Here is a 22,753-nt window from a genome sequence, read left to right as displayed (position 1 = left end):
CAGTACAGTGTACACACACCAGTTGTATTATTGCCCACATTGAACAGACAGCCAGGACTGTGAGTGGCAAGATATACTGGACCAGAATTGCAGACAGCACCTTTAATGAAACTTTCAAAACTGTAACCTTTAATTCAATTGATATTATTATAAATGAGCCCAACAAATGTATTCACTGATCATCGTGCTCCTGCTGATCGAACATTAAATGAGAAGAATTTGGATAGCTATAACCCGTTTTACAATCTCACAATCAGTCACCATAGTGATGCTCCAGGCCAAACTGTTAAGATCAATTGTGTGAATCAGTAATTTCATTTAATTCTAAGTCTTGGTTAAACATTCAAAGTCAACAAGAGTGGAAAAGCATTATGTACACAATGATATAAGTGTGACCTCTTGTGTTTATGTTTCCTCCACGACAATATGACAAAGCCAGAGTCCATTATCAATAATGAGAGGCGAGGTCATGAAGTTGTGTACTGACATTCACCACTTGGATTGAGGGCAGGTGTTGTACAGTGTCAGAGGACAGCACTAGAGGTCCCGCGGGCAAAGAAGGACGCGCCTTTGTCCTGGACTTTGTACTGAAAGACTTTCTTCTGATTCTGCTGCTGCTGCTGGCCTTGACCTCTCCAACAAATGTCCACCTGGAAGACAACCAACTGATATGAGCACTGTTGTGCTGTAACGGTACACCACATGTGTTATTCATAAGGAAATCACAGTATAAGATTAATGTTTCAGTGATTAATGCAATGTTTACAATCCCTGGCAACTACATCAGTTTATTGTCCGATGAGAATCCTGAGACTAGAGACACTGGAGAGGACATTCACACATGCTAAACCCCGAGTACTGAAGGTCAATCAGCACGCTTCCATGCAAGCCAATAAACGGTTTCGAATCAGTTTATTGGGAATAAACCGAATATGCGTGTGTCTTGTAAACACCTTATTCTGAATTGAAATAAACCGAAAAAGGCCATATTCGGTTTACTAATAAACAGTTTGCACACCCTAGCATATGGCTGTGTTAAACGGAATATTGGGTCATGAAAACGCCTTAAACAGAATATATGCTCCCAGAAGGAAGAGTGTTGTAGGCCTGCGCATGCTCAATTCGCAGAGAATTAGGATAAAATGAACCAGTCTCTCAAGCACTTTCTTAATCATGGCAAAACAACGCACACACTTTTGGAAAGACGAGGAGACAAACTTATGTCTTGCAATCATGCAAATGTCATGGAGTTCATCGACGGGAGAAAATGACGTAATAACGTTTTTAAAAAGATTTGTAAAAAGCTTAATGAGGCTGGCTATTGATGTACACCTGAACAAGTGAAATACAGGTGGAAGACCCTGAAGACGTTGTATTATGCAGCCCACCAGCGGAGAGTTACATATTGACGTTGGGGGCCAATTTGTAGGCTGCGTCGCTGACTTATTCGGAATAATGTCGACTGCTATGTAAACAGGAATATGCTCAAAATGTGACATTCTACTTGCTTGTAAACAGGATAAACGGAATATTGACATGGAATTTGGGCAATAAACTGATTCAAAACGGTTTATTCCCGACATGAAAACTTGCTGACTGTTACAAGCTCGGTTTCCATCCTTTTCCTATTAATTGGCATTAACATGAGCTTTGGTGATTTTATTTGGCATTTCTGTTAAAGTCTATCAATTCCCACAACCTGCAACCTCACACTGTTAAAGTCTATCAATTCCTCCCACTGCTGTTCACAACTGCTCCCATGGTAATGAGTGTCCTACCTGCCCGTGAATGTCCCTGCAGTAGCCAGTGGGGAGACCTTGAACCTGCAGAGCCAGGGTGCACTGGTGCATCAGACCCCTCTGGAGCATCTCAGAGCCTTCCTCATCACCCTCATCCTCCTCCTCCTCCTCACACCGGACGAGCATCACTGAACTGCCCTGGATAAAGAAAGTAACATCATGAAAACAAAACATGATGTAGAACATGTTGTATAGTAATTATATAAGGTTTAAGGACAGCATCTTATGTTTTTTTCTCCACTGACACTCACATGGTCTGGATTCAGCAGATGTCAACTTGCATGAAAACACAAGCATGTGTGCATGTGACAGAGTGTTCAGTTGGGACATAAGACAACCAACACCAGTTATGACTAACCTTTAACTCGTGGCAGATGTTAGCCTTGCAGTAGTGGGCAAAGTCCAGCACTGCTCCAACGCTAACGCCGAGACTGAGGAGGACACTCAGGTCATCCACGATCAGTACTGGAGGACTCGCACATCCTGACCCAGTGTCCCCCTCACCACCAGCGCCACCTGGTGGACTCAGAGAGCTCAGCACAAACTCAAACAGACCTCTCAGATCCAAGCACTGGGGCCTGAGGGAAAGGATGGAATTCAGCGTAAACACATATTGAACATTACCATAGAGACACATCATACAGAACAGTATATCCTTTGTGTGGGGGACCTAAACCTAAAGAGATTGGTTAAGGTGTGACTAAAAAGAGGATGATGTCTCTAAGCACTCCTGTTGTGTCAGAGGATGTGCTGGATCACCTGAAAAAGTCTAATGTGGGACAGTCAGGTTTGGGCCCGTCAGGTAACAGTACTCCCAGGCAATCTTTCAGTCCTTCCAGGAACACAAGCTGGCCCTTCTCCTTTGCCTGAGCCAAACTCACACCCTCAAGGAAGAAAAGGAATCATGATTACGTTGATTTGTTTTCCCAGTATAGTAAAATAACATACTCAAAACAAGAGATTGACCCGGGCAGAAAAAGGATAATGAATTATAAAGAATTTTAACTTACCAGTCTTTGACTGACCGCACTGTAATGACTAAAAGACTGTACAAGACCCAAGAAGCAAACTTTACAGCCCGCTGGAAAACAAAGACATTCTGTACTCAGACTACCTGGCTTTATTGAATCAGTTCAAGCTGCATTCAGAAGTCTTGAACTGTATATTGCACATGAACTCACCTCGCAAATAGAAAGAAAGGAAATGATGCACCAGAAACGAAGCATCAGCCTTTCTGTCCATTATAAGAACAAACTCTCCCTGCAGAATGAAAAAAAGAGTGGATCCATAAAGACTAAGTAAAATTACCAATCAACACTTGACAAAGTGCAGTGTTTCCCATACATTGACTTATTTGTGGCGGCCCACCACAATATCAACATTGACCACCACACAATGATTTTCCTGGTTGTACTAAATTGGGCTTAAATCTGGTTAGAATCATAACCACACTGCACTAATTTGTTTAAAACTGTTGCATTCATATTAATTCTGCAAACCTACCACCACAAATAGAATTCCATTCTATGGGAAACACTGAAGTGACGTGAGTAAGTAACTTACCAGCTTGCAATTATCCGGGGTATTATTGAGGATGCTGTTGAGTTCCGTAAACATGATGTCTGTAGAATGGCTTTTCCTGAAACTAACTAACGTTACTTCTAGAGAACGTAAACGTGGTATAAATGGGTATTTACAAACATTTAGCAAGATAACTAACTAACAGCATTAGCTCCAACCTAGGTGAGAGAAACTATGTTGAAAACAATACCAATTTAGCTCGCAAATACGGCACTTAAGAGGAATATCTCGAGGGAACGCGCAAAACCTCATCATTGTAAACAACACAACGTTGGCTGACTGTCAGTAAGTGATATCTGCTAACGTTAGCAACAGCCATCCATCATGCTAAATACCTGCTTTGTGTGCTAGCTGGTAACGGAAGGATGATAACTAACGTTACTGAACTTATCAACTAATAACAATGTCAACTGGTTGCTTCATTGCTTCAGTCAAATGCCTTGAGCATTTAGCTTTAAAGAAAAGAACACACTGCAAAACAACTCTAGTGCCAGTGCAGTGGTGCCGAAAGCATGGCATACGGGTGCCGCAGAGGGACATATATAAAACGCGAAATGCAAAATCGTATAGAAGCCTATGCCTACCCTTGTGATGCCATTGCATTGAAATTACACACACACACACACAAACACACATACAATCTCTCTCTCTCTCTCTCTCTCTCTCTCTCTCACACACACACACACACACACACAGGACATTGTGCACACTTCCAATTTCAACATTAACTCTTAAGGTCTTGGGCTGATGAATGCATATTTTCATGACGAAAAGGTCTTGTGTTAAGAAAGATAGGCCTACACATCATGAGTGTCTGAAACTTGGTCTCCTTATTGAATACATCTCATGGCAGCCAAGATGAAAAGAGGAAGACAAAACAGACCCTGAATAGGGGCTAGGGTGGGGGGTCTGAATGGGACACACACAAAGAGGGGTCTGTAGGAAACGAAACCTGCTTTCCTGTGGGTGCACCCCATAACCTCTCCTTTCCTTATTCATGCAAATGGATCTGCTGGGGTTTAGGCTGGGGGGCGGCCTGGGGAGGCAGTCAGCTGAGAGAAAATAGTGCTATTGAACCTGTGATGCTGACAGATGATGTAATGCATTGTTATATGCATGGTGTGTTATAACCCACATACCACAGAGTGTGTGTTAGTCATAACTTTATGTCATTGATTAGTTCTGTAATACATGCATCATATATGTGTTCTAGAGAACAGAGGTTCTGGGGAGATTCCTTGAACATTTTAAAAATATAATCAGCAGGAACCCTTATTATACAAAACAGACCTTTCAAGGTCTTTGTGGGCATCTTAAATAGCTAAAATGGTGGGAATCTATGTTGGACTTTGGTGTGGAGAGAAAATGAAGGAATTAATATGTGTGAAAAAAGTGTAATTTAATAAGTTTAATTTTACCTTCAGATAGGTGGTTCACTGATCAAAATCAAACCTGAATTCTCAAAACTGTGTGCCAGCACTATACATTCTTTTCAGATGTGACGCTACGGTATCATAGTAGTAGGCCTATGGCAGTGCATGACCACCTTCTGTTGCAATGCAGACTAGGCGTGGATGCAGTATATCTCCTTAACCACCAGAGAGCACTATCACTCTTTTGTGATCTTCTCGCTCAGAGTAACCACTGTTTGAGTTGAGGCCTCAAGTCAGTCTCCTGGAAGACACAGAGGAATGAGGCAAGCTCTGGCCATGGCCGACTTACCCCGAAAAGAGAGATCCACAGCCCCATTCTTGGTTTCAAGACTGGCGACCCATAAGATGTTTATGGTGGAAGGCCATGAGAAGTTTTCGTTCTCCCAGCTCACTTGCCAGCAGCGAGCATGCTGTGTTCTCATCATATGAGAATCGTTGTTGGCTCATTAGCAAGCAGCTCTTCTTGGACGGCACTCTGACTCCTCCTAAATTGAATCATCGCATTCTGCACTTGGAATTATTTTTCTTTGCGCTTGTAGCGTTGAGGATTACTGCATCAAAGTTTCTTGCTTTCAGAGTCTAACAGCTCCAGGCTGCCTTTGAGGAGAGCTTAGTGGAGCTTGGTTGGTATGAGTGAGTTTCAGACACATGATAATTTTGTCTAAATGCTTATGGCAATGTTTGCAAAAAAGTGATACTGAGACAATGGAAAATAAATGTTAGGGACATTGTCAAACCATAGAAAGAAAGAGGGAGAGAGTGAGAGACACAGACAGAAAAAAAAACTGTGAGGGAATGTGTGTGTGTGTATGTTCCTGGCAGGCCCCTTGTGTCACAGAGAGGCTAATGGAGTGTGATAATTTAATCCTGTGTGCCACAATACGGCCCAGGGGCCCCCTGCCGCCGGGGAGACGGCCCCTCAGCTTTTCTCTGCCTCAGGGGCCCACTGGACGTACGCCATCGTTCACACTTACAGGGGGCCGGCCTCTGGGACCGAGAGAGAGAGAGGGAGAGGCGTGGGGTTTTTTTTATAAGAAAAGACTGCAGAGGTGCTGAAGGTTTTCATTCAGCCTGTAATGGATAGAGGAGGGAGGTGTGAGGTCCAGCTGAGAGAGAGAGAGAGAGACAGTGAAGGAGGGTGAGACAGGGGAGATGAGGGGGTGGTGGGGTGGGGGTGAGACAGGGGAGATGAGGGGGGTGGTGGGGTGGGGGAGATGAGGGGGTGGTGGGGTGGGGGTGAGACAGGGAAGATGAGGGGGGGTGAGACAGGGGAGATGAGGGGGTGGTGGGGTGGGGGTGAGACAGGGGCGGTGAGGGGGGGTGAGACAGGGGAGATGAGGGGGTGGTGGGGTGGGGGTGAGACAGGGGCGGTGAGGGGGGTGAGACAGGGGAGGTGAGGGGAGGGTGAGACAGGGGAGATGAGGGGGTGGTGGGGTGGGTGTGAGACAGGGAGGGAGAGAAATCGAGAAGCAGGAGGAGAAAGTATCAAGGAGCATAAGATAAGAGGATTGAAAGCACACAGAAGCAATAGAGTAACAGGGACAGTCTTTTGTGTGTAATCATGGTTTGTGGCTACACCAAGGCAAACTGTATATGTTGGAAACAATATTATCCACTTGAACATATACACTGAGCAAAACGCTGCATGTGTGTATACTGTGTCGGGTAAGTCTCCTTACATAGTTTATATAGCAGTAATGTAATCAGCACATGGATGCATTGGAAAGCTCTTGGATTGACCCTTACATAGTTTATATAGCAGTAATGTAATCAGCACATGGATGCATTGGAAAGCTCTTGGATTGACACAAGTGGATTGTTCTGATAACCTGACCTGTGCAGAACCATCATCAATTTAGTATTACGAAGCGGTTTAGCCTGAAGGAGGTGGCAGATTACATTTTAGCATGGGGCAATGATTGAAGTGAAGGTGCCAACACTCAGCAGTTGTAGCAGGCAGATTAACCCTGTTCTCGTTGAAAAACCTGCACACACACACACACACACACACACACTCGGAAACACACACACACTCCACTCTAAACAGGCACTGCAGCTAATGGATCCTGTGACCTGGTTTTCACACAAAAGCGTTCCTCTCATGACTCACTTGACTCAGCTCTCCAGCCAGCTGTTGTGCCACACCTCATGCACTTTTCATTTGCACCTCCCAAACTCAAGAACGGGAACACACAATTTGGGACAAAAGCACCCATTTCATATTTCATGTCAAGCGCTCAAAAATGAACTCTGAGGCCCCAAACAGGCACAGGCAGACCAAAAAAGGAGAACACAGATCTTTTTAAAGATTTATTTTTACATGATTTATATATATATATATTCCATATAAATATTTATTAGCATATGAAGACTCAACATCACCACGTGTTCATTAGTGGTTGGTCCCTCTCTGGCTTGTTATGACAGGTGATTTTGTGTCAATCCTCTGACACTGTAAAGACCTCTTGTCATAGACTGATAGAAGACTCCCAAAAGTATGACATCCACAATAGTCACCAGCAGCAGTGGAGTGTACACCCTGCTTACACCAAGCCAATATGTCTGCACCATTGTCCAGTAATTGCAACTGTTTTACTCATCTCTGATGTGTTTTGATCAGTCCTGAGTCTCTGAGACAGTCAGTGAATAACTGATGTCTGTGTATGTCTTTGGTGATCACGGTGGTTTTGGTTCACCATGTTTATTTTGCGTGGTCTGACTGCTCACAGCAGCAGCACGCGTCACCTGCTGGACTCTGAGCTGGTCGGCTCGCTGGCGGTGGTAGGTAGTTGTGGTCGTGGGTGCGGTTGCAGTGGTGGTTTGTGTGGTTGTTATGGCGTGCCCATCTTGGCCGTGTGTGGCCGTGACCGCCTGCTGGGGCTGGCCAGAGGCAGGGAGCGCGTGCTGACCGGACTGTATCCGGGAGACGGGGGGTAGGGGTGGTACGGCCGGTCATCCCAGCGGACACGGCTCCTCATTTTGCCCGGAGCTGGGGACTTCTGCACCTTGTAGAGGTACACGTCGTAGTGTACGCGCGGACTGGAGGTGGGCAACACCTTGACGTTTTTGGGCAAGTGCAGTTCTACGTCTATGGTCCTGTCCACCTGCGGACAAACACACAGACAGAGACACGAAGACACAGACACAAGGACACACGGAAAGCAAATTCACATCGACACAGAGTGTGACACACGCACACAAACACACATGTAAATGTAGACAAACATTCATGTAGACAAACATTCATATACACACACACACACACACACACACACACACACACACACACACACACACACACACACACACACACACACACACCCTAACACTTCAGCCATTCATTTCCTTGGTCTCTCTGAACCTTATGAAACATCTATATGTTGTCCAACATCAGCGCCTGACCTCACAAATATTCTATTGAATGATTGGGCAAAACTGGCCCAGACACTGACACAGGCACTCTAAAATCTGTGGACATCCTTCTCAAAAGAGTGAAAGCAGTTACTGCTGCAAAGGAGGGGCCAATTCCATATTAATACCTATGGATTTAGAATGGGATGTCGTTGAAGTTCCTGTGGATGTAATGGCAGGCACCCCAATACTTTTATATATTTGTGTACCAAAATCGGATTATTTCAGATTCTGCAACACACAGCCTATTAGGGTAAATTTGCCTTCATGGCTACATGTCTAATTTCCATATGAAAAGATTCTGCATTCCAAAAGAGAACTCCATTTATAAGCCACTGCGTTTCTACTGAGTTCAATCAGTTCAAACTCTGCTACATCTCCCCCTCACTTAGACTCTGTCTCTTGGGCAACAGTGTGCTGCCAAACCATTGGATGTATGTGTGTGTGTGTGTGTGTCTGTGCGCGTGCTTATTGTCCAATGGCAGCGCTTTCTTTGAAATCAGTGTGTCATCGTTCCACCAGATCCTCAGCCAATGACAAAGCACAGATCAGGCCTCTTTTTCTCTCTCCTTTGACTGGTCCCCTGGTGGCAGAGGCTGGCCCTGCCATGCCTCCTCATCACTGGTTTCACAGGGTTGAAGGGGCAGTGTCGGAGCGGGGGGGTGGAGGGGTGTTAATGTGGCGAGATACAGGGAAACATGCAAAAGAATCCAATTATGCATGCAGGAGCATCAGGCAAATTCCGAGAGCATTATTCAAGAGATGCGCCACTGCTTCGCACAGATTTAGGTCACTGGGTAGAAGTGGGTGAGAAAGAGAAGGGAGGAGGAAGCTGCTACAACTAGGAGATGAAAACTAAGCCAGCGACAGTTCTATATTGACAGGGTTTTGGAGTGGCGCTTATAGCTAAAATAGTTTATGGAGGTGTTCTCCAATAGTGAACTGTATACTGTAAATCCATACTTTAGATCCATAAAATACAAGGCAAATGTGTGGTGTTTTTCTATGCTAATGGTAAATGGCTCCTATATGTGTTGCAGCGGGGTCATTTTAAATGCAAATGGCTGTTCTGATACTGCATCGCTTTGATGCTTTTCCGCTCGACTGATCAGAGGAGAGTGGAGGCAGTCTTCCACTCTATCTGACTTTGACCTATAGCATTGGAGCGAGTTTCTATGACAACCGCGCCTTCTATGCTTGGAGTGCCACTTGTGTGAGAGCGTGCTCACAGGCAACAGCGAGGAGGAGGAGGCGGAGGGGGAGGAGGAGGAGGTGAGTAAAGGGTGTGCATTAAGGAGACTGCAGTGAAATACAGTATCTCAGGAACAAGTAGGCGAACGGAGGTGGAGAGTTAATGAGCAAGTAAATGGGAGGGTATGAGAGAATGCCACCGGTACTGAGGATGGTGCCAGAGGAGACTGTGATAGGAGAGGTGGCCATGCGCAGCATCCCTTGTTATCAGTCGCCTAGGTGATGGACCAGATTTGGTCGTGATCTGGGCCTGCTAGCAGAGTGGGGAGTGGTCTCTTTGCACACTGAAAGCCCAAGAGGCTGTGGATGAAACCACATCACATACATGTGGTTCTTTTCATCCTTATGTGTTGCCTATCGCCTTGTCTTTGGGCTTTGAAAAGGTCCTCATCAGCCTCTGTGCTGCGTCTTCAGCTTCCTATAATAATCACATTAAGGGATGCTGAAGGCTGGACTGCATTCACTCAACACTACAGCAGGGCTTCCTGTTTCTCTCTCCTTTCATAATCAAGGCCCGTGAAGCGGCAGGCTGACGAGGCCCACGAGCTATTATTAGCGCCACAAAGACACTCGGAGACTGCAGTGTGTTTCACCTCCTGAGCCTGCTCTCGCTCTGTTCCGAACTTAACGAATGCAGTTACCATGGTAGCTGCCGGGGCTTGAGTAATTAAATTTGGAGAAATGGTTTAATGAGAGAGGGGACACAATTCACGCCAACTTGTTCCTCATTTAAATTGTGTGCAGGTGTTTGTGTGTGTGTGTGTGTGTGAGATAAAGAGAGAGATAGAGAGAGAGAGAGAGAGAGAGAGAGAGAGAAAAGAGATGAAAAGAAAATATGAGAAAAGAGAGTGAGAATGAGATGAACATTTCAGTGTAAATGAGCTTGTATTCTGGAATAATTCCACATTCCAAAGACTAAATCAACCTACATTTAGACCCCCCCCCCCCCCCTCTTAGGCACCCACCTCACTCTCCTTTCTTCTTCTTCTCTCTTTTTCACACTCACACACTTGCACACTTACACTCACACACACACACACACACTCACACACACACACACACACACTCACACACACACACACACACTCACACACACACACACACACACTCACACACACACACACACTACACAAACATGTAAGCATACAAAATCTAGCCGTATCTTTTGCACTGTTTTGCCAGGAGGCATGAGCCCGGTGGCAATAACAAGGTCTTAATTCAATCTGCCCCGTCCTCTGCGGCTAAAATTGCATGTGCTACTGGGGGCAGACTGTAAGAGATGCAGAGTCACAGAATGAGACATACCGACCGTGGGCCTCTGGTATACTGACGACACCAAAATGAAGAGATAGACAGAAAATAAAGGACAGACAGAGAGTGTTCAAGAGAGAGAGAGAGAGAGAGAGAGAGAGAGAGAGAGAGAAAAAAAAAAAAATGACAGACAGAAGAGGACAGAATAGGAGCAAGAGAAAGAGTGAGAGAGAGAGAGAGAAAGGGTATTTATAATTAGTACTCTCATCAGTGCTTGGCCACTCCTAATTAGTCGTCTTCAGTGTAAAGTCTCTCTGTGTCTCTCAGCTGGCTACTGGGGAGGGGCCTGTATCTAAACACACAGCAGCCACATGAAAGGAAGCCTCTCCGAGCAAGACCAGCAGAGAGAGCCGAGAGTCGCACAGCCAGGCTAGCTCACTGCACAGTCTCACAGGCCTGAATGCAAGACAGTGAAAAGACCCCTCATGCAAGACATTATCCAGAATTCTCCAACATGGACACTGGCAAGGTGGCAAGGTGGTTACAAGAAAAGGCATAGGATCCAGATAGCAATAACAAAGACCTGTGTTCCACAAATAGGCATTTTGTTTTTCCGTCTGAAGTGTCAACTCTTTTTCATTCATGCATTTATATTACCCTTAATTAATTAGACGCAAACACAAATTGTGCTGTTTTTTAGAGGTGAAGTGCTGTAAAATTAATATCTGGACACAGCTGATCTATAATGTGGAAGAGTGGATGCTTATCTGGACACAGCTGATTTATAATGTGGAAGTCCATTAGGGCATGCCAGTAGAGTGTGCTACAGGTTGCAGGTTGGTTGGTGTTGTTTGTGAAGAGAGAGCAAGAGAGAGAGAGAAAGGTGAGGAACATGCAAGCTACAGGCAAAGAAAGGTGTGGGTGTGTGTGGTTAGATGCTCCAAAAAGAAATATCTGTGTGTGTGTGTGTGTGTGTGTGTGTGTGTGTGTGTGTGTGTGTGTGTATCTTCAATGTCCACAAATGATCCAGTCAAGATTTCATAAACTGTACTGTCCTTTGTGTCATGATAAGTTTTTTGTCTCACATTTCAACTCATTTCATAATAGTTTTCAACCATTTACAATCATCAGCAAATAGTTTGTGATGGACTTCTGCATTTCTTTCAGTCAATGTTATCGACGTTTTGACGGTTCAACCCAGTGTTTTTGTGTGAAGGATGCAATCACTAGTTGATGCACACATGCTCAAACACCTGGTGATTTATGCCACCTGTGTGTGTGTGTGTGTGTGTGTGTGTGTGTGTCTGTGTGTGTGTGTGTATTTGTCAAGGTTTGGAGCAAAGACCAGGGAGCCATCGAGGAGTGAAAAGCCATGCAGATTTGCAATTTTTGCAGCAAGAGAGGCAAAGAGCAGCCCTTCCAGACAGGGATTAAGTCTAACGCTGGCTTAAATTGCGTTGTGAATGACAACACTCGGGCAACAGGCAAACAATTTATGCCAGCTCTAGGCTTCTCCTCTGGCCAGAAAAGACAGCCCTCATGGTTATAGACACACAAAGCAACAGGACCGGGTAAGAGCATCATCCAGGAATCACAGGGACAAGGGTTTTAATGTTAAAAAGGTTTATTTCAACAATGGACTGATTTTTCTCTTTGAAGTCGGTTTTCCCAAAAAAGTACAAAATAAAACAAGTACATCAAAGGATTAGAAATCACATCAATGAAAACGAAGACACATTGTGTTTTTTAACCTTAATATCAATCCAAGCATTTTTTTTTTCATATATTTATACATACTCACTGAATTAGTCAGACAAACATCAAAACCTCTCAGTAGCTTTTTTCTTTTTTTCCTATTTATGACAATGTTTTATTTTAAACCCCGTATATATGTAGTTTTTTTTTGTTTAACTTTTTACAAAATACACCAACGCATGCCAGTATTCAGTAAGGCAGGGGAAGGTGTGTGTGTGTGTGTGTGTGTGTGTGTGTGTGTGTGTGTGTGTGTGTGTGTGTGTGTGTGTGTGTCTGGGTGTTTGTGTAATGATGCGTATATGTGTGTAAAGGTGGGGTTAAAGACTGGACTACAGGATCAAAATAAGAGACTACAACAAGGGGTGGGGGGTGGGGGGGCTGCGATGCAGAGTCTGAGTGAGGGTCAAAGGGCCAGGGGGCGAGGGGTTGGGGGTCTAGCGGTTGAAAGTTTGAAGGGTGTAGTAGCATTACTGAGGTGTTGGTGTTGGTAACAGTAGCTGCAGTGTCGTTTGTTTGTGGCTGGTTGTAGTTGCTGTAGTTGTTGTTGGGGGTGGAGGATGTGGGGGGTGGGTGGGGTTTTTTGTCTGAGAATTGGGGTGGCAGTGGTTGAGTGCTGTTGTTGTTGTAGTTGTTGTTGATTTTCGTTTTGCTTTATTTTTTCTGCTCTACATCATGTTGTTCTGCAGCGAGTTTACCTCCGAGGAGTTCTCGTCGCCGAGACCCTTGTGGTTCTCTTGCTTGGGGGTGAGAGAGTTCTGGATGTTGAGCGATTCGTCCTCCTTGGGAGGGGGGGCCTTCACGGGGTCCTCCAGCTTGTTCTGGGCATGAGGATCATCCTGGAGAACCAATAGAACCATTAGAACCCCCCCAAACCACACATGCGTGTTCCCCTCTGGTGCGTTCTCAAGACCCTCTTGGTCTAGAACACAGCCCACCCTCTGTTATAGTTCCCATCAGCTGCGATCTAGTATTCTTCTAGAATTGATACCCTCTTATTTCAAGGTAATATCAATGTGGTAATATCATGAATGTGCTCCAGAACCATCTTAGCTACAGATTATAATTTATGTAAATTATAATTTAACTAATTTATTCATTCAGATTTACTTAAACCCCATTTAATAAAGTTCAGTATGTATCTATGATGACACATTGTGTAAATGCATCATAAGTCAGTCATTCTCAGAGAGGGAATACTACCTGCTTATCCAGGTGGCTGGAATAAAGGTGTTTACAAAGGAGAAGAGCACACAGAGAACCACATTTAACCCTTTTGGCTTCCCAGCACGTCACACCAAGTGTTAAGTGGGGACTGAATACCCTTTTTAGCACCAGTGGGTTTAAAAGGAAGATGACAGGGCTGTATGAGAGACTGTTTTGCATAGAAAAGCTCAGGGTCTGATGACTCCAACCCACCCCAACCCAAACACACAAGGCACATGCACACATGCAACAACCCCCCCTTCAGCCTCCTATACAGCCCTATGCATCTCCTGATTCCCCACTATTTTACTGATAACACACACACACACACACATATCCTCCCCCAAAACACACGCAACCCCCACCCAAACAAAAATCAGGCTTGAGGTAGGCAGGGAAAGTACTAGCAATCTACTGCAATGCCAACCAAGCCCCGTTTACCCTCTGTGGAATAACCATCAAACACCCTAATTAGGGCAGTCACTGACGAGGACAAGAGAAATCACACATTAAAGGAGTGTGTGTGTGTATGTGTGTGTGTGTATGTATGTTACTAGCTGAAGAGTAATGTTTTGAGAGGATAAAGAGAAGGTTTATTTTAAAGACAACAGAAGTTTGTTTGCAATAAAAATATCACTAAATGTAGAGATAGAACTTTATCAACAATGAGAGAGATGGGGTATTTATTTTTTTGCCTTCAACACTTCTCACATTCACACACACACACACACACACACACACACACACACACACACACACACACACGTATTACACGCACATCCTCACTCTCACTAAATGCTGACAGGGCCTGGCAGATGTAATCACCCTGAGAAGTGAGCATGTGTGTCAGTGTGTCACGTCTAGCAGCAGCCGTGCTGTAAGGCATAAGCCAGCAGGAGGTCATTTACCCGTTCAGCGCAGGCCTATATAGTGACTTCGGGCAGGACGTGCGGGTACGCCACCTCCAGGGTAACGGGGTAGGGGCCTTCCTTCTTTCCGTCGGCATGGAACTGGAAAACGGGGTTGTTTTGGTTTTGGTTTCATTTTGGGCTTTGCTTTCAGGGCATTTGGAAAGGGAGCTTTGGGAGGAGGGCAAGGATTTCTTTATGTGTTTTGTTTCTGGTTGGGAAGGGGGAGTCGGGTCATTTATATGTAGATGACATAGTGATATCACAGGGATATATGATGAGAGTGATGAAGGTTTGTCTTTGTATCCTTCCCCTCTACCATTTTTACGAAATAAAGCATTGATCTTACAGAGATGTTACAGTTATTTTGATTTTGTATATATGTTATATATTTAAAGACTCTATCTAAAACTTTACAAAATGTTGAATATTTAACAGATTGATAAATGGCTTCTTTTCTTGTATATGCTAAGAATGTCCACATTAGTATTGGGTAAAGCCGGATGTCTTTGTGTGTTTAGGTTGGAAGAATCGTACCCTTGTGCTGCCACATAACAAGCTGAACTGAGAGAATCTGGCGGAGTTTTCCCCGGACATGCGGACGTGATGGCAGACCGCTGCCGTCCGCTGGCCTCGCTCGGTGCTCCTGAGGGGGTTTTAACCTGCATTTGTTCTGCTGGCCTTTCATTTCAGGCTAAATTAGCCAGCCCTGCGTGGGGGCGCTGCCAGTGGGTGCCAAACTCTGTGAAGTCACCAGCTGAATTTTAAACTCTGAGCGGTTGGCAGAGCAGTTAAATTAGATCCCTACCTGACCAGAATAACACTACAAGTATGCGGTTAGCTGTACATTTATTCCCACTGTTTGTACTGTTGCATAGGCGTGCTAGAATTATGTACAAAATGACAATCCCATTAACAGCTTTCAAAACTAATTTTGTCATCATGGTGCTTGTTAATGCTGAGAGGTTCAATCTCAGATAGGTCATTTCCTTAAGTGCTACTTCTCAGCACACACTATAAGTTGCTTGAGACGAAATGTGTTTACTAATTTGATGTGGTTTAGGATGAACTAAGATGCTGATGCGTACCAGATCAGGGCCTGATTCAAGCCAGATGTGGGCCGGAGTCAGCTACTAAGCTGCCAGGCAAACAGAAGACAGGCACGAAATGAGGCACAGTCTGTTGGTCGTGTTAAAGTGGATCTCTCGGGAGCTGTGTGGATTTAAGATGCAGAGGAAAGTAAGTGAACAGTTGTGTGTTTGTGCGTGGGTGTTTTTTTTTTTGGTAGTTGTTGTTTAAGTTTGGCCGACCATATGCTGTTTTTGATGTCAGCCGTATGCAGCCAGAGAAGAGGAAGGACACGAAGAGGACAGGAGAGGGACGTGGCGAAGGACTCCGGTAGAGGACTTCAGTCACTCCACGGGGACAGAACAGCACACAGCCCATAAAGCAGGGCTGAAGGACTCCGGTAGAGGACTTCAGTCACACCACGGGGACAGAACAGCACACAGCCCATAAAGCAGGGCTGAACAGAGAGGACAGGGGACATCAGCACTGAAGAGTGAAACTGCTGCTCATTTAACATTGTCTGAGGTTTAACAGCAAAGAAGGTCGTGAAGATTCATCCTCTGCTCTGCTGAATTGTGGTCCTTATGATGCCTAAAGAGATGACCTCAGAGTTAGTTCTGCTTATGTTTCATTTTCTTGACTTTGAGGGGAGTTTATTTTTTATAGCTTTTTTATACCGCTTTGACATTATTCAGATTTTCCTGTCAAACTTGGAGGGTAAATCTGAGTATGTGTGTGTGTGTGTGTGTGTGTGTGTGTGGGGGGGGGGGTGATGGTGAGTGAGTGTGTAAGTGTGTGTGTGTGTGTGTGTGCGTGCGCTTCAGATTGGCTGCATTCCCAGGCCTCGCTCTTTTTACTCAAGCGGATATTGATCGCGGAGCGGCAGCATTTGGCTGACGGTAATAAAGACCCTGACAGTCTGTATGTATGTATGTGTGTGTGTGTGTGTGTGTGTGTGTGTGTGTGTGAGAGAGAGAGAGAGAGAGAGAGAGAGTGTGTGTGTGTGTGTGTGTGTGAGAGAGAGAGAGAGAGAGAGAGAGAGAGTGCGTGTGTGTGTGTGTGTGTGAGAGAGAGAGAGACAGAGTGTGTGTGTGTGTGTGTGTGTGTGTGTGTGTGTGTGTGTGTAGTATTCTGCATGTGCTTGTTATTTCCTTCCTTCTATCCCTTCCCCCATCTTGACAGATGTGTCCCTTTCTGCCACGTTCGTCTCATTTTCAGGAGTGCTCTCCGCTACATGAGGAACTCTAGACTTTCCTTTGCATCGCATACAATCGATAGCCACGTCCTCCGGTGTCTGAAGGTCGGACTCGACACATGCAGTCTGACTGCAGGAGGCGCTCGAGATGAAGATTGAGCAGCAGACATAGGCAGCGCTCAGCTCATTCTGATAAGGGGATTGATTTCATCCCCCTCTGATGAACCTCCACTCTTCTCCAACCCACTGATCAGGAAATGGGCCTCTACCTCTATTGCTTTAACTCTCTGTCTGGGACTATGAGCTACACTATACCGTGTATATCCAAATGTGCTGGGACTGCTCTCAAATGCTAAATGGGCTGGAGATAACTGTCTTTATTTTATTGGCATTTTAGTGGTATTTTTCCATCCTTATTTCTTAACTTATTATATACTTATATTAACTAAGATTATTAGTATCATTATGGCTTTAACATTTGCTATCTGAATTTAGTGGGACGGTCTGAATTAGTATGTACTACTGAATCATAACAAGACAAAAATGATTTTGGTTATTTTCCTTATTGTTTTGCTCTCCAGAGGCCAGCCTGTAGACATCAGGTGGACCACTCCTCTGCAGGACTGGGGATGTGGGACTGCGTTTTGTTTTTGAATGATCACTGCACAGGGATTGGTTGACTTGAAAACAGATGATTGACAAGGCCACAGCACAATGCGAGAGAAGGGACAGTGTTCCTGGTGGTGGGGCTTTCACTGGGTTGGGGCTGGGGGGAGGGCGGTTGGGGGGCAGTAGTGATGGTGATTGTTGGTGGTGGTGGTGGTGGTAGGGGGGGGGGTTGTTTGTTTGTTTGTTGATCTTACCTCGCAGTCGGTGTCCTCTTTGTTCTTACACTCCCAGGTGTATCTGCTCATGGTTTTCTAAGGGGTGGGGGCAGGGCAGAGTGTTATGTACCTCAGATGCACAAACACACCTTCAACAGAGCAGAGACAGGACGCGGACGGATGGGGCAGGTGGACAGAGAGAAGAGAGAAGAGAGAAGAGAGAGAGAGACACGGAGGGACAGAGAGAGAGAGTGGACAGGAAGAGAAGGGCGATCCCTCCGAAAAGGAGTCTATTGTGAGAAGGATTAGTATCCCGGATTGCGATCTCCCCTCCCCATTTGACCCAGGTCCCTGGGTCACTTAAAATGAGACCTTACTGGCTTAGTTAGACTCTTTTCAGTCACAGCGGTCAGAGCCAGTGTGTGGTTGAGCAGACGTGGGTCAGGCTTGGACCAGAACTTCCTGGTGCCATCTACACGGTGTGGCTGGTTGTCTGCGGCCAAGTCCTGAGTTTAGGCCCACACCAGAGAATGACTCCACTTCACAGTTCTCTGAGGCCAAGAGTGGCTATTTAAGGAGCTGAGAGAGAAAGAGTGGCACTCGCTTTCAGGGAACAAACACCATAAAAGATTTCATGGATTGGGTTAAGTGTTAGCTTCATCTCAAGGTTTATGCGTGTGTAAGTGGATGTCTGTGTCAGAGTGGGTGGTTACCAGCTAGGGCTGGAGAATGGTAGACCATTTAATGACTGTTAGTTTCCGAGCTGAGAAACCGCGACTGCAGCCACACAGTCTAATAGCAGACCTCCGAGACTGCAGGTGGATGGCAAAAATAAGATCTTCATCTTTTGTCCCTCTATGCAGTAGGTTGCTCCTACCGCGTTAAAGGGACAGGGTCTTTTGTCAGACGTGTTGGTTGACTGAGGAGGCTATGGTTATCCCACACAGAGAACGAACGACATCCATGTTAGCTCTACATCTACTCCCCCATGCTGCAGCCATGTTAGGCGTGTGTGTGTGAGTCTGATTCCCAACCCCCCCACACAGCACCACCTAAAGGTGGTGGCGAGACGTTGCATCGCAGATGTTTATCCTGCTTTTAACAAGGCACTCACCTGTTGTCTCAAACGAGAAACCCCGCCTCCCACCTCCCCCTGAACCCCAGAACCAGGATAAACAAGTGAAACAGACATACAGATATATCGATATATAGATATATAAATATATACATATTTATATTTGTGGACGAGGGCGCAGTACAGCGAACAAGCAGCAGCAGCAGCTCGCATGACCACTGGAGGGCGCATGTGAGCGATAGAGCATGCAGTGGCACACCAATGCAAAGGTGAAGAGGAAGGAGAGCAGAAAGAGAGGAGGGGGGGTCGGAGGAGGAGGAGGAGGAGGAGGGCACTCCAACAGGCAGGATGGCCACCAGACAAGAGCAGCAAAGAATCTAAAAGCCGGTCCTATGAATAATAAATAATGAGCACTTTGTGTCTGTGTCTCTCTCTCTGTGTGTATGTGTGTGTGTGTGTGTGTGTGTGCGTGTGTGTGTGAGTGTGTGTGGAAGATGCCGCAGTGTCGATGTGATAGTGGTTGACCATCTGAGGTCTGCCTATGCATCGATTGTCTACTGAAGGATCGATACAGTGGGTTTTTCATGGGTCCCTTAGTGTGATGGGAGAGTCCGTCGCTAGCGTGTTCTCTCCTCTCTCTCACACACACGTGCGAGTGCTTTACACACACACACACTCAGCTGGCCAGATGAATGAGATGAGAAACGCGAGCTGATGGAGAGTAATTTACTGCGGTCAGCAGCTACACCCAGTGAACCCGTACCCATGAGCCCTCGCTCGCCACTGGGCGCCTACACGCTACAAGGGAGAGAGGGAGGGAGAGTGGTGGCCGGTTCCTTACAGTATGCCTGTTGCTATGGCAACAGCGGTTACCTCGGCAACCGCGGGCTTCTTGTCTGAAGAGCAAACTTGCCGTATGGAGTGCGAGCGCGAGACAGGAGAGAAGGAGAGAGATCGTCTCTCTCACCCCCCCCCTGCCCCCCCGCCTCGCTATCCATCATTTATACCCCCTTCCATTGAACCCCCCCCAAATCAAAAAAGGTTACCCTCAGAATCATGCAGAAAGGGAAAAGAGAGGGGAAAGAGAGACGAGAAACACGTTACCTGACAGATAATGTTATCATAGTAAGCCAAAGCACGGGCATGAGGAAGGTTAGGAGGGGTGTCGCACAATTTCCTTACATTTGGGTGGGAGCCCTCAGCGATGGTGGACAACGAGAAATTATCATTGTGCTGCTCCGAGGAGGGACGGTACTTACTGCTGTGGGGGAGGGGGGGGTGGAGGTGCAAATGGAGAGAGGGATGGAGGGAGATGAAAGAGAGGGTGATGGAAATAGGAAGAGGTGGAGGAGGCATGGAGGATGAGGGGGGGGTGAGATGAGGGAGAGGTGAGGTGAGAGTAACCAATAGCATGAGACCAGAATAAGTAAGACCAGAGCAATGGGAGAGCACAGCGAGAAGAGGAAGAAGAGGAGGAAGAAGAGATCGAGGAAGAGGAGAGAATCCGAGGGACAGGTGAGAGGAGAAAATGGACAGAGCAGCAGGAATGGAGGGATGGGAAAGCATTGTGAAAGAAGAACAGAGAAGGAGAGGACAGAGGACAATGTGATGTTACAATGGGAGGGGTGGGGGGAGGGGAGGAAGCAGGAGAGAGAGAAGCATTAGTGCAAATCTAGGAAAGACTCGGATACTAACATGTAGATCTGGAGACAAACAACAATAAACAAACAATAAACACTCTGTGATGCAACACAAACACATTGACAGACCGAACCCAGAGGCCAGAGCACTGGTCAGCTTTGCACCTGGACTCCAGCCCTCTGCTAAGACAGGGCGTTGGCATGTGCAAGCACAGCACAGTACGCAACACTGGCAGACTCTAAACCTCCATATGTGTGTAGAACACTCATGTTGTATTTGGTGAAAAACCCAGCCTTTCATTCTGTTCCATCAGAATTCCTTGAATAATCCTGGCACGGTAAATGAGAGATTTCCTGTGTATGTGTGTGTGTGTGTGTGTAGTCCTCATTGCCAACACTCATTGTCTCAAGCACATAATGCTGACACTAACACACCCCTTATCCCAAAACCCAATCCCTCATCTACCCATTGCCCATCATCTTTGCCTCTCACCTCTCTCTCTCTCTCTCTCTCTCTCTCTCTCTCTCTCATTCCCTTGCATGTATACTTAACGATTAGCTAATGAAAGCTTCTTTAATGATGCTTGAGAGTAAGAGAAAGACTGCCAATTAGCCCTGTCTCTAGAGTGTGTGTGTGTGTGTGTGTGTGCATGCGTGGCATCAGCTTAAGAGCCTGTAGATTTTATGTGCTGAGTCTATTGAAGAGCACGGTTTTCTTAACTGCTTCACCAGAGTGCATACTCAAACAGTGGATATGTGTGTGTGTGTTTGTGTGTGTGAGAGAGAGAGAGGGGGGGGGGGGGGGGAGAGGAAGAGTGAGAGAGGGTGAATTTGTCAGTCCTGTTGGTTGTTAAACTGTACCCTCCATCTTTGTTCTCATTACTCCACTGCCTATCCTTCTCCTTACTCACACTCTCCCTCTCTCTATTCCTCTCTCTTCCTCTTCCCTCCCTCCCTCTCTCCCTCCCTCCCTCCCTCCCTCTCTCCCTCTCTCTCTCTCCGTCTGTCCTTCAACTCCTTCAACCTTAAGCCCCCTTTTTTCACTCTCCACCCTCTCTTTTTCCCTTCTCCTTCTCTTTCCATTCCTTTTAGTCCATCCCTCTCTCCTTCGTTCCATCTCTCCCTCTCTCTCTCCTCTCAGTAAGGTGACAGCAGCAGTGTCTTATGTCGTCGGTGGAGCCGCACGCTCCTCACAGCCGACTGCAGTAATCCGCAGCAGATGGGGGTTAGGCGTCTGACGCTGTCTCTCTCTCTCCCCCTCCCTCCCTTTCTCTCTTTCTTTTGCTCCCCCTCTCTTTCTCTCTGTCCCTTCCTCTCTCTCTGTCCTCTCCCCCTCTTTCTGTCTTTGTGCCGACATAATGCCTGTTCATCTCTTCCACACATCACACTGTCCCTCCTCCACCCCTCCAAATGCTCATCACACCATCCTCTTTCTATCTCTCCACCTCATCATCTCTTTTTTTCCATCTCTAGCAATATCACCATCTCTCTTTATCCACCATGGTCAGTCTTTCTCTCCATCACACCTCTTAGTATCTATATTCTCTTCATCTAAGAGTCTATCACTCCATTTCTCTTTGCTTCTATCCATCACATCATCTATCTTTATTCCTCTGTTTAGCCATTCATCCTTTCATCTTAGATAGATAGATAGATAGATAGATACTTTATTGATCCCCAAGGGGAAATTCAAGTTCTTTCCTGCTTTCCATCCCTCTATCACCCCATCTCTCTTCTTCCTTTACAACTCATTAATTTCCCTCCTTCTCTGTCCTTCTCTCTGTCTCATCTCTCTCTGCCCACACCATTCCATTAATCTATCATCTCTCTACACACTCTCTGCCTCTGCTACAATCTGACCACAGCAAAAGCCTCCTCTTTCCATGCAGCACCTTTTCCCTCTCTCTCTCTCTCTCTCTCTCTCTCTCTCTCTCTCTCTCTCTCTCTCTCTCTCTCTCTCTCTCTCTCTCTCTTTCTCTCCTCTCCTCCATTCCATCCTTGTGTTCTATTCTTCCTTTGTTCCCTTTCCTTGTTCTTCCAGCGCTGTTTTTTGCCAGCATCATCTTCCACCTCTTTGATGAAGCTGTCTGCAGTTTTTAAATCCCGGCCCCACCCCCACACCCCCCAGGTCTCACAGCTGTATGTAGGTCACCCCCGCTCCATCTCGCTGCACTCCACTACTCCACTACCCCCCCCCCGCCCCCCCCCTTTTGCTCACTGGCCTACTTTCCAGCTGGAATTGCTGTGGCATCGCTGCTCTGAGCTGCTAGCGCCGTATGCTAGGAATTAGCACGCCATCCAGCTCCTGCTTCACTCTCCTGCACCATCATCATCATCATCATCATCATCATCACCATCA

The 22,753-nt window shown here is 46.1% G+C and overlaps 2 protein-coding genes across 10 annotated transcripts in view; both read right to left on the bottom strand.

The window, feature by feature from the left end:
• Window positions 1–87: 87 nt before the first annotated feature.
• Window positions 88–3,912, bottom strand: elp6 (elongator acetyltransferase complex subunit 6). 2 transcript variants are annotated; one of them, XM_042108218.1, is made up of 8 exons: window positions 3,363–3,912; window positions 2,981–3,059; window positions 2,810–2,880; window positions 2,559–2,683; window positions 2,158–2,377; window positions 1,779–1,937; window positions 502–650; window positions 88–468 (listed from the first exon to the last, which is right to left on the bottom strand). In XM_042108218.1, the coding sequence occupies exons 1-7, from the start codon at window positions 3,414–3,416 to the stop codon at window positions 525–527; spliced, it is 834 nt and encodes a 277-aa protein (XP_041964152.1). In that variant the 5' UTR covers window positions 3,417–3,912; the 3' UTR covers window positions 88–468; window positions 502–524. The 2 variants fall into 2 exon arrangements, with proteins under 2 accessions (XP_041964152.1, XP_041964151.1); XM_042108217.1 differs by having other exon boundaries at window positions 88–650.
• Window positions 3,913–12,993: 9,081 nt separating this feature from the next.
• The window catches only part of cspg5a (chondroitin sulfate proteoglycan 5a), a 33,548-nt gene continuing 23,788 nt past the window's right edge, over window positions 12,994–22,753 (bottom strand). Inside the window, exons 4-7 of one of the 8 annotated variants that reach the window (XM_042108017.1) lie at window positions 19,937–20,015; window positions 17,719–17,775; window positions 14,593–14,694; window positions 13,248–13,317 (exon numbers count right to left, since the gene is read on the bottom strand). In XM_042108017.1, the coding sequence (XP_041963951.1) occupies window positions 14,608–14,694; window positions 17,719–17,775; window positions 19,937–20,015 (223 nt within the window). In that variant the 3' untranslated portion in view covers window positions 13,248–13,317; window positions 14,593–14,607. Of the gene's footprint in view, window positions 14,695–17,718; window positions 17,776–19,858; window positions 20,016–22,753 lie in introns of all 8 variants that reach the window. The other 7 variants (XM_042108013.1, XM_042108014.1, XM_042108016.1 and 4 more) reach the window with 7 other exon arrangements.

The sequence above is a fragment of the Alosa sapidissima genome, chromosome 10, assembly GCF_018492685.1.
Source record: "Alosa sapidissima isolate fAloSap1 chromosome 10, fAloSap1.pri, whole genome shotgun sequence".
NCBI lineage: Eukaryota > Metazoa > Chordata > Actinopteri > Clupeiformes > Clupeidae > Alosa > Alosa sapidissima.
The sequence above is the reverse complement of the archived record's forward strand: the minus strand, read 5'-3'. Positions and strand labels throughout refer to the sequence as shown.

What these genes read in the sequence shown, in the direction of transcription:
- elp6 (XM_042108217.1), bottom strand. Translation starts at nt 3,416, where the DNA reads ATGTTTACGGAACTCAACAGCATCCTCAATAATACCCCGGATAATTGC. An exon ending in CCCCGGATAATTGCAAGCTG is followed by an intron (nt 3,060 to 3,362) that starts GTAAGTTACTTA and finishes TTCATTCTGCAG; the next exon opens with GGAGAGTTTGTTCTTATAAT. An exon ending in GTGCGGTCAGTCAAAGACTG is followed by an intron (nt 2,684 to 2,809) that starts GTAAGTTAAAAT and finishes TTCTTCCTTGAG; the next exon opens with GGTGTGAGTTTGGCTCAGGC.